This window comes from Staurois parvus, unplaced genomic scaffold (assembly GCF_062004578.1).
Source record: "Staurois parvus isolate SC_StPar_1 unplaced genomic scaffold, SC_StPar_1.0 ptg000488l, whole genome shotgun sequence".
NCBI classification, from domain to species: Eukaryota; Metazoa; Chordata; class Amphibia; order Anura; family Ranidae; genus Staurois; species Staurois parvus.
The window spans coordinates 2,744,191-2,756,470 of NW_028318284.1; the positions used below are offsets into that span (position 1 = coordinate 2,744,191).

Sequence of the window (12,280 nt, forward strand, 5' to 3'; positions counted from 1 at the left end):
AGTTCATGGTGCAAGTAACAACATTTACACAAGAGCAGTAACTGCCATTAAAAAAAGGATACCCATTGCAAACAGATTCATTAAGCTGTTTGCTTTATTAAAACCTGCAAACAGGTCTATTGCTGCATCTGGGGACATTTGTGAACTTACAAAGCATTTTCAACAAATTATTCCCTCCATTTGAGTTTGACACACTGCATACTGAATTTACTGAATATCAAGTGACAGATTTCAGTGATGTTGTCGAGACTGGCATGTGATTCTTATTGGCACATACAATTGGAACAAAGCTGGAAATCCTAAACGTAAAGCACTTGGTGTTTCATCTGCTACTCATAAAGACAAAGTTGTGGTGATGGTGTAGTAAGAACATTGATTGCAGATCGCATGAGCATGTACACATTTGATTCCTTCCCGCATGTGACTGTACAACACAGTTTTGGGAAAAGGAATAATTTATTTCTACTGTTATAGAATTTAAAATATTTTCAAACACAGAAAATTACTCTTTGAGTGGTGAAAATATTAGTTATGGCTAGGTTCACACAGCTACGATCAGATTTTGATAGAGATTTGAGAGAGAGATTTTAGTGCAACTGTTGGACTTACTTGGATGCAGCTTGGAGGCAACTTTGATCAGGTTTATTTCAAAGAGTTGCACCCAAGTATTGCAGGTTGGAACCTTTTCCAAAATCGTTGCTGCTGAGTCATGATGATGTAAATGGACACCATTGAAAATAATGTGATTTCCCTTCTCGTGCAATTCTGTGCAACTCAAGCTGCACCTCACTTTGTACATTGCACAAGTGTGAACCAGGCCCAAGTGTTTGTTTATGTACCTTTTGCCTACAAAGGCTAATTTTGCTTTAGTTTTTGGAAGTGGAACAGTCACCATGCTAGGGAGGTTCACCCTTTTTCTCTTTTTCCTATTGTCACAGTAGCAGAAAGTGACAAATTTCACAAAAATATGCAGTTGTCAGTGGGGCAGATGGTGAGGGGAAACCTTCACACAGGGGCAGATGGTGAGGGGAAACCTTCACACAGGGACAGCTGTTCCACTGAACACTGCTGCATGGTACTCTCTTTATTTCTTATTATTTTAAAAATGCATTACAGTCTGATATACACTCACCAGCCACTATATTGGGTACACCTGTTCAATTGCTTGGTAACACAATTGCTAATAAGCCAATCACAATTGCTAATCAGCCAATCACATGGCAGCAACTCAATGCATTTAGGCATGTAGATGTGGTGAAGACAACTTGCTGAAGTTCAAACTGAGCATCAGAATGAGGAAGAAAGGAGATTTAAGTGACTTTGAACGTGGCATAGTTGTTGGTACCAGACAAGCTGGTCTGAGTATTTCAAAAATGAAGGATCTACTGGGATTTTCATACACAACCTTCTCTTGGGTTTACAGAGAATGATCCAAAAAAGAGAAAATATCCAGTGAGCAGCAGTTGTGGGGATGAAAATGCCTTGCTGATGTCAGAGGAGAATGGGCAGACTGGTTGTGGTGACATTCAGATGGTAGGGTCAGAATTTGGCATAAACAACATGAAAGCATAGATCCATCCCACCTTGTATCAATGGTTCAGGCAGGTGGTGGTGATATAAAGGTGTGGGGGATATTTTCTAGGCATCAGCAAGGTGTACCTAATGACGTGGCCAGGTAATGTATATAACTGAAATGTCTATTGACTAATAAACATATAAATGTTTATTGATGTCGGTGCCCCAGTTGGGGAGATTCACCATATATTTGGCTTGTTTACCATTACCATCAAAACAAAGATAAAATCCAGTACAGGAATAGAGGGAACCTTCAAAAATGGGGACATCAATTCTGGTAATCCTGGTGACTATCTGGGATTTTCCCTCAGTTTCTGTGGTGGCTATGGAACAACAATTTAAGGGAATCTCTCCAATTGGACACAGGTGACAAAACCGCTGGGTTACATGAACCCATCTGAAACCTATTAACCTATATGAAAGGAAAAATACTTTTTTTTGTCATTTGTTTGTCACATTGTTTGTAACCTAAATACTGAAATTTGCAGTGAAAACTGTCATGTGGCTCTGCCAGTAAATGTTTGGTGTCATGTCAGTACATTTCGTTTTGGTAGGTTGGCTACCCTGGTGCTTATAAACCTTTATTAATTCATATAAATTATTTATACCAAAAGGAAGAAAAGAACAGTTAAATCTTAGCTGAAGTTTGGCTTTAATTTGTTAGTCAAGTATATCTAAAATTGCTAGTTCATCTAACTATCCTCTCCACAGGTTGACAATGCTTCTGTCCAAGGGTGGATCTGTTTTTTTTCCATAGCATGGAGTCACCCCAACAGGAAGTGTGTTACTAACCATATCACCAAATGAAAATAAATGAAAAAGTCTAAAAAAAAAAAAAAAAAAGCAAACAAATGTAGCTACCATATTTAAGGATTGGTAAGCTGCAATATACAGTTGCAAGAAAAAGTATGTGAACCCCTTGGGATTACGTGGAGTTTTGCATGAATTGGGCATAAAATGTGCTCTGAACGTCATCTAAGTCACAACAATAGAAGAACACAGTCTGCTGAACATAATACTACACAAACATTAGATGTTGCCATGGTTTAATTGCACATAACATGTAAGCATTCACAGTGCAGGGAGGAAAAAGTATGTGAGACCCTAGCTTAATGACTTGTGTCAGCTAAAGACCTACAGAAATCTCTGGCACATGCTAACATTTTTGTTGACACATCTACAATAAGGAAAACATTAAACAAGAATGGAGTACATGGGAGGACACTACGGAGGAAGCCATTGCTGTCCAAAAAGAATATTGCAGCACGTTTTGAAGTTTGCAAAAGAGCACTTGGATGTTCCACAGCACTACTGGCAAAATATACTGTGGACAGATGAAACCAAGATTGAGTTGTTTGGGAAGAACACACAACACTATGTGTGGAGAAAAAAAGACACAGCACACCAACATCAAAACCTCATCCCCACTGTAAAACATGGCGGAGGGAGCATCATGGTTTGGGGCTGCTTTGCTGCCTCAGGGCCTGGACGGATTGTTGCCATTGATTGGAAAATGAATTCCAGAGTTTATCAAGACATTTTGCAGGAAAACGTACGACCATCTGTCCGCCAACTGAAGCTCCGCAGAGGATGGGTGATGCAACAGGACAATGACCCAAAGCATACAAGTAATTCAACAAAACAATGGCTGCAACAGCACAGAATACGCCTTCTGGAGTGGCCCAGTCAGAGTCCTGACCTCAACCCGATTGAAATGCTGTGGCATGACCTTAGGAGAGCGATTCACACCAGACATCCCAAGAATATTGCTACACTGAAACAGTTTTGTGAAGAGGAGTGCTCCAAAATTACTCCAGATCGTTGTGCAGGTCTGATCTGCTACTACAGGAAACGTTTGGTTGAGGTTATTGCTGCCAAAGGAGGGTCAACCAGTTATTAAGTCCAAAGGTTCACATACTTTTTCCTCCCTGCACTGTGAATGTTTACATGTTATGTGCAATTAAACCATGGCAACATCTAATGTTTGTGTAGTATTATGTTCAGCAGACTGTGTTCTTCTATTGCTGTGACTTAGATGACGTTCAGAGCACATTTTATGCCCAATTCATGCAAAACTCCACGTAATCCCAAGGGGTTCACATACTTTTTCTTGCAACTGTATAAATATTTTTGGTTTTGGGTATAGATACACTTTAACCACTTAAGGACCGCAGCCACAGATGTCTATCACTGGGTCCTGGCTGGTAATTACTGAGCATCTCTGACAGAGGAAGCATTGCCACCATTACTAGTAGAAAAAAAAAATCCCATTATCTATACCGCCATTTGTAAATGCTATAACTTTCATGTAAACCAATTAATTTACACGTATTGGGATTTTTTTTTTAGCAAAGACATGTCGCAGAATACACTTTGGCCTAAATTTATGACGAAATTAGATTTTTTACATTTTTTTTTACTGGACATGTTTAATAGCAAAAAGTCCAAAATAATGTTTATTTTCTCAAAATTGTCAGTCTTTTTTTGCTTATAGTGCAAAAAATGTAAAACCACACAGACGATCAAATACCACTAAAAAAAAAGGTCAATTTGTGGGAAAAAAAGGACATAAATTTCATTTGGGTACAGCGTTGCATGACCACGCAATTTTCAGTTAAAGTAACGCAGCGCCGTAACGCAAAAAATTGCCTGGTCATGAAGGGAGGTAAATCCACAGGAGGGCAAGTGGTTAAATATCCATTTAATGTTTTTCCAACCAGTTACTTTCTCACCAAGATTTTTGATGTGTATGCAGAGTTGATAGATATTCCGTTGACTATCAGTTCAAGAATTTTCGAGTTCAGAGCCTCAGGATCAGGAATTTGTCGGTAGTGGGTGCCACCTACATAAGCTTGAACTACAGTCATTCGGTTCATGGTTAATGTCCCTGTCTTGTCAGAGCAGATGGCTGTAGCATTACCCATAGTTTCACATGCATCCAAGTGTCGTACTAGGTTATTATCCTTCATCATTTTCTAAAAGATATTAAAAAGAAAGACAATCAAAGATACTGGTTCATACATTTCATACTGCTCCATATACATCTTTACCTCCAACTAGAAGTTAAGATATTTACTGTAAAATATATAACATTTGATAGTATAACACCATAACAGGAAGTAAGGCTATAACACTTCAAAAAATTTTGCAATTGCTTGAACTGAATTTGAAGTCAGAATGAAAGCAAGATGTGAAAGTAAGGGTATAGCAAAAATAGGGGGAATAGATTCCAAAGCAGAGACAGAAGATGAGAAGAAGCTTGCTATGTATTGGAGGAAAGAAAGAGTAGGCAATGTGTCAGTTGATCAGGTAGGGGAAGGAAGGCTAGAAAGGGCAGACAGAGAACTGTAGATGTCCCTGTGGGTTAAGTGGAAGGTGAATATGTCAAGTTGTGGAAGAGAGAAAGAGCAAGTAAAAGGTATAGCAGCATTTGACTGCAGACAAAGGAGAAAAGAGGTAAAGTGTGAGTTGATCAACGAACACAGAGAGAGCAAGAAGAGGCAGTGTTAGATGATGAGTTTATGTGAAATCTTCATTAAACACTGTAAATAATATTGTATTATGAATATATTTCAGTTAGAGCTTTATCAGTACAGATGTGCAATATGTCTTCCCATAACTTCCTCTTCTACAGATACCATAGTTGCCAAAGGGAATATTCTATTAATTACACCTTTTTTACTGTGAAAGAGGATTCTCAGCAAAGACATCTGTTATAGACAGTTCAGTGCCAGAGTTAGTTTATCTAACCATGGGACAAAACCTGTTGGCTTCACAAATATGCACTTCAAAGGATACTCATTTAGATATGCAATGAAGGTGGCCAGCCATTCATGAATACTTCGTTTCCCAGCAAAAGGTCATGAAGTGGCTTGTTTAAATTCCATAAAGGGTGTGCCAAGATTTGCCTTAAAGGAGGTTGGTGTATGCTGAATACAGGGGATTTGAAGTTAGCCAATTATGAAACGGAATAGACTGGCCAACCAATCAGAGATACTCTATGGAAATGAATGGAAGAGAGGCCTATAACTATGGACATGAGAGAGAGGGAGGTTCTCTTTGGAACACCAGAGGAAGGAAATGGAACTTTTATGTCCAGTTCCATGGTAATTATGGAATATATCCCTTGCACTTGTATCTAAATGTTTGTCTTACGTCTTTTCTGTCTCACTATTTGTATTTTGTATTATGTTCGAGCTTTCTTAATACTGTTTCTTTTATGTAACTAGATTGTTTGTGTTAGTTTAGACCTCCATTCTATTCACCAATAAATTTTGGTTGTTGTGTTAGACCGTTCACTTCAGGGTAAGAACTCTTCATTTACCAAATCATATCAGAGAAATATTATATTTCATAATCTGTAGATTTGGTCAACAGGCAGGTAGGATCATGGACCGAGGGAACATGAAGGAAGAATAAGAGATAGAGCGATGAGAACAGTAATCATGAATTTAAAGTTAAAAAAAAAAAGAAACTGTAAACTCTAAAATAATTTTTATACCTATGTTGTATGCGGGGATGGGTTCAGACTAATACTAGCATACTGTATGTACATTTGTCCTAATTGTGTGTGTTTTGTGGATGATTTGCAACCATTGATGCATTTTGTAACTGATTTTTACCTTTTTTTTTTTTTTGCGAATGATGCTTTGTGTTTTGCCTGGTAGCACATGCTGGTGCTACCTATTACCTAAACTTGCCTTTATATTGGTCTTCTGCAGCTCCAATCACTTGAGAAGCAAAGTAACATATCTGGTATTATTATTTCTCAGCCCTCTGCAAACTCCAGCCAGAGCAATGGAAGGTGAGTATATGCAGCATGCAGTGAATTTGTTTCTCTGCCCAATCCCCAATCTGCAGCTTTCAGCTTATTGCTGACATAACTGCTCCGTATCTGTTAGACAACAACACAAGTGCCTGTTGCCATGTGTTTTATCAGTGGTTGAGTGGGAGAATGGGGGAGCACAGAGAAACTATATCATTGTTGGCATCTTTTTTTTTGTAATTGTTTCTTTTGTACAAATAACATGCAGAAAGAGGCTAAACATAATACCATCTTAGGATTTACACCAGTAAAGTAACATTGCAAGAAAATGCCAGATAAGATACAATTTGTCATAGCCATGTGTGACTTAAATTATGGTCAGAAACAGTGGCTCATAAAAAGCATCATGAAAAAGTCATATGGTGGTAGTATTGGAAATTACCTTGAGGTATAAAGAGTTAGGGCAATCTCTAAGGTGGGTTGAAGCTTACCAATCAGCTGAGGACTATAAAACGGCATGGGGAATGTTGCAGACCCTCTATACAGAAACAGGCTGGTGTTAAAAGAGGGACTGGGGATAGAGCCCACAGAAAGATGCTGCGAAAGCGAGGGAGGATAGGCAAAAAAGGAGGGAGAAAGAGGGGGGAGGAGCCATAAGGAAAGTAAAGCCAAATGAAGGAAGAAGGGAGAGGAGTAAGCGGACAAAAGCACAGTGGTCATGCATTCTCTCCCGGGGAGCATGGAAGGGGCTAAATAGAGTGAACCTCACTGGGGAGCAGCAAGTTCATTCAGGTAGGCATCTGTAAAAACAAATTATTGCCAAGGGTGCCAAGTGTCATGGAAGGTCTCTTCTTTATTGCGCAAGGAGACTGTAAGATCCTCCACGTCCCTAAGTTCATTCACCTTGGAGAACCAGAGAGAGAGCGTGAGGGGATGAGTGTCCTTCCAGCGACGTGGGATACCGGCCTTTTGCTGCATTAAGCAGCTGAATGGTGAGGTCTTATATTTCTTGATGGGTCTCCCCATCAAGTGCATGATGCAGGCCGCTGGGTCAATGGCGGTAAGTTGTTTGATTACACTAGTTACCCCTCACCAGAATGACTGGAGCTTCAGGCATTGCCAGAAAATGTGGGGAAAGGTACCTCTGTCTGCACCACAGCGCCAACAGGCACTAGAAAACTGAGGCGAGAAGCGATGGAGCTTGGTGGGTACCCGATACCATTGAGTGAGAAGTTTATAGTTGGTCTCTTGGACCTCGAGGACTTTTGGGCAAAATGTAGAATTTTCTCCTTCTTTGAAGCCATAAAGGACACACCTAGATCTGACTCACATTTAGAAAGAAAAGGGGGAGGGTAATCGATCTCTGGACGGTTGAGAGATGAATGGATGATAAAGAGATTGTGCCAAACTGGCTTGCCCTTGTAGGATGTAGGATCAAAGCTGGAGGCCTCCCCAAAAGCCCAAAGGAGTGATCACCGGCCGGGTGAGATCGGTAGTAATTAAAGCCCCATTGTAGGTCAGAAAGTCTGTCAAATAAGTATGCCCAATAGCTTTAAGGAAAAGAAATTGCTGATCATCTCAGCTAGGGTAAAGTCGGGGTTGCCCAGTATGGGAACCATGGGAGAAGGGACAGGAGATATGGATGTGCTATGGAATGCTTCCTGAATGACCCCTAAGGTATTGCCAAGAGTGGGGTGAGCACCGAAGTCCCGTGGCAAAGAGTAGGCACAAGCCATGGCCAACTCAAGGCCGTTCTCTGAGAATCCTACAGCTTCATGGCAATCCAATGTTTAATTCACTTCACAACCAGACATGTAAAGTGGGTAGCTCTATAATAGGAGCAGATATCAGGTAGGCCCACCCCCCCACAAATCCTTTGTAGGGTCAATAGGTGCAGGTGCTCAGACCATTGCACTGACTCTCCTGAAGAAATGCATAGGTAGTTGAATGGGTAGAGTTTTTAGTAGGTAAAGTATACAAGGAAGCACCGTAATTTTTAATTCATTACAGAGACCAAACCACGTCAGCGTTAGTGTAGGCAAATAGAGTAGATTGTCTTTAACTTTGGGCAACAATGGTGCTAAGTTTGCAGCATAAAGATGTGATAGAACAGGTGTGATGTTTGTACCCAGATAGTGGATCACATTAGTTGCCCAACGGAGGGAAAAAAAGGGATGATCTAGTCTCATTGATCTTAACAGAGGCTGAGGGTTGAGAGTCATTGTTGGTGTTTAATGGATGTACCTGTAGTGGTACTATTCTTCAGGACCAAGACTTCACTTTGACAAGAGACAGAAGTAAGACCGCAGTATATTACCATGAAAATAAGGTAAAAGCCTCCTTAGATACCTTAGTCTAACAAAAACGTTGTGCCCAGTGTTGTGCTTTAACGCTCTAAATCTATGAGTGGTGAGAACTGTGCATTTTAGGTTTAGTATGTGCAAGAGGAGATCTTGTAAACTGTAGTTTATCTTTTTTCCCCTCCAGCTAGCCATTCTAAATGAGGTGACTAATTTCCATGGTGCACCTTTCTCGGAGTCCCAGCACTTTCAATGTAGCCAGAAAGAGGGTAGCATCAGAATGAGTAGTGGCAAAGATCCCAAGCTTTAAGGAAAGGATCATAAGTTCAGGAAACAGGACGACAACAGTCGACTGTAGTGCAGTTTGAAGAAGGCAGTCAGCAGGAAGGGGTGTAGAGGCTGGGGTGGCTTAATAGGGGTTTAGTGGGAGGAGTGGGGAAGGCAGAACTTCCACTTGAAGCACAAGGGGTTAAACCAGAAAAATGGAAAACTTTCCTTTGTCTTCAAGTGGAAGCTCTATCCAGAATGGATTTTTATATTTGTTGTCATTTTGTGCAACTCACATAATTTTTGGGTGATCACCGGTGTTTTCAGTGGATTAGAGTAAGCTTTAAAAGAGAAGTGTTTTTTTTTTTCTTGTTTTTTTTAAACATACTTACCTAGGTGGATGTAGAATCGATCTGATGCTGCACCTGTCGTCCACTGGCTGTAAGGGTGAGAACCGAGTGATCAGACAATGCTGATCGCTTAGGTCTCCTTGCCCCTCTTAGTCACCTATCTCTCCTCTGCCGCCCAGCATTCACTGGAGTGCTGGGCTGTAGGGGAGGTGGGAGCGGCTGGCTCAGGCTCCCAGCAGATCACTGAGAAGCTGAGCTAGGTGCCAGTCCAGGCTCCTGGGTGGATCCCAACCATATGGTCGTGATCTTCCCCCAGCCTGAACCGGCTGAGTGATGTCTGCCGGCAACAGACTTGCTAAGATTTATTTTTGCAAATATTTTAACATTGCTGTTTCTGTTGGTCATAAAAGGATCACTGAGAAGCTGAGCAGGTGTCGGTCCAGGCTCCTGGGTGGATCCCAACCATATGGTTGCGATCTTTCCCCAGCCTGAACCAGCTGACTTATTTCTGCCAACAGCAGACTTTGGCTGTATTTCTCCTTCAAATAGTAATAATGTAGTTTGCTGCCTATACAGTACATAGCTCTCCATACAACCAGCATTTACTCTAATTTACTGATATGTACAACCCTTGCAAAGATTTATTTTTGCAAATATTTTACATTGCTGTTTCTGTTGGTCATACAGTACAAGCTAACTTTTATTTAATTTAAATCTTCATTGATTGTGTTTTCTCCTGTATTAACCTTTGATTGGCCACGCATACTGGAGTATTAAGGAATTAATTTCCCCTTGTGCATTTTTCTTAGCAGATACAAAATAATTGATTAATGGATAACCACACTTTTACAAACTGCCATACAAACACCCTCCTCTCTGATCAATCCACCAACTATAACATTCTTAAAAATACCTACATTCCTGTTCATCTTAATTTAAATTGGAACTGCTCAACACATACATGAGTGGATGACAAGGAACCAGCATAAAGTATAATGGCAAAATCCCTAGCACATACTTTGAGTACTGCTGTTAAACTCAGCTTCATCCAAGCTCATGGCTATATTCTGCAATAAAGTTTTTTTTTTCTTACTGTTGAGAGTTAAGAAAAAACAAAATTGAACCAGGCAGAAGAATACAATTGAGAGCCTCAGATGCAACTGCTTACAGTGTGTGGTATGTTTACAGTATGTGTTTAAATGATCAAATAATATTTTATATATCCACAAGGTCAAGTAATAAACACATTTTACAAGGAAAACATTTTTAAAATGTAATACAATTAAGTGTACCACTGTAATCATAAATTAGGTGAAGTAGTTCAGGGCAGACTGAATCGAAGACCAGCTAATAAAAAAGTTAGCCAGTTAGGGTATGGCAGCTACATTGGTACTGGACGAGGGAAGTGGAGCATTTGATAAAGTGCACATATGCTTTAAAAAGTATACTTTTTATTCTTTAAAGGATAAACAATGAACCATAAACTAAAAACATCACATAATTAACTATTTATAATAGTTCTACCAATACCCACCTTTACAGAGTAAGCCAGGGATATAGTGACTGCAAGAGGAAGCCCCTCAGGAACTGCAACCACCAACACAGTGACACCAATAATGAAAAACTTTACAAAATACTGGATATATATTGGAGTACATTCTGCAAGCCATGGTCGCCCCAATACACCAAAGGTGTAAATAACAAAGTAAAGCACCAGGATGATCACTGTTATGGCAGACATGATTAGACCTGTTAACAATAGGAAAATCAATATTTCTGATTAGTGTACATGTATGGATATCTATATACTAGGTATATGCAGATAAGCTATTAACCATAAATTAAGCAAATTGACAAACTTAAGTTAATCAATTTAAGAAATACTAGCAAAAGTGTTTGTGGAATAGGATGAAATTCCAACTTCCTAACAAAATTAAGAAGTGTGCAGTAAAGAATCTACTGGAGGAGAAGTGCATGAAGACAGCATGAGTCAGTGGCGGAGTGCATGGTCAAATGCTGGAGCTGTCCACAGGTGCAGCATTGGTCCATGGAAAATTGTCAGTCACTGGGTAGGTGTCAGTGGTTACTTATGTGCTGTACCATAGCACTGGGTCTCTGTGGGAATATAACATCATGACAGCATCAAAATGATGCAAACAGTATTGGATGGATGAATCTGCTTTTATAATTCTATAATGTGGCCACGCGCCAATCAAGTCAATCAATAGCACAGTCTGTCTCCAAAACCAAGGATACAATGGGGTTATTTACTAAAGGCAAATACACTGTTGCAATAATTTTCCTCAGTAAATGTAATGTGGCAAAGCTACACTTTGTAAAGAATACCCAATCGGGTGCAAGGAAATAAAAAAAAAAATGACTTGCATGTGATTCGATGAAAGAAATCAGCAGAGCTTTATCATATTTACAAACCTCAAGGGAAAATGATGGCAACGGCACTTGCAAAGTGCACAATCTATTTATCTTTAGTAAATCAATCTCCATGTATCTTCAACAATATAGCAAATGATGTACTGGTTGATGGAAAACATTTAGAATATACTTATGGCTCTCAAGTGAGATGAAAAAAAAGCACTTGCACTTTCTGGGTGTATGGCCGCACTGCTGAACATGTGCAGTATGTCTGCAGTACAGTATTTCCTCCTTGTCCACTATTTTGTTGAGCATTACCAGTGTCCTCTCCTTACCAAAAAGGTGTCCACAGTTTTTCCTCAACAATGGTGTCAGAGACAAGTAAGCCAAGAGTTACAAGACCCAAAGTGATCTCTGCCAGAGCGAAGTTAATTGTTCCTCTTCTAGGTCCTCTTTTATAATAATCATAGGATCTCTATAAACCTTTCAAAACCATAACTTTCATTTAAAGTTGATCTATATGCAGAACATTTTTTTTATAATTTTGGATAGAGTAAAAAAGGGCTATAACCCCTGACTATTGTCCCCATTGGAAGATTTCCTCTTTATTACTTTTCTGAGGACAATCCACATTTTGGGGTTTCTTTTAC

General features: G+C 39.7%; 1 protein-coding gene across 1 annotated transcript in view; it reads right to left on the reverse strand.

The window, feature by feature from the left end:
• The window catches only part of LOC149452213 (plasma membrane calcium-transporting ATPase 4-like), a gene marked incomplete at its 5' end in the record, with an annotated part of 272,400 nt that overhangs the window by 190,275 nt on the left and 69,845 nt on the right, over positions 1-12,280 (reverse strand). The window contains 2 exons of the mRNA XM_089689635.1: positions 4,308-4,550; positions 10,792-11,006. Coding sequence (XP_089545761.1) covers positions 4,308-4,550; positions 10,792-11,006 — 458 coding nt within the window. The remainder of the gene's footprint in view (positions 1-4,307; positions 4,551-10,791; positions 11,007-12,280) is intronic.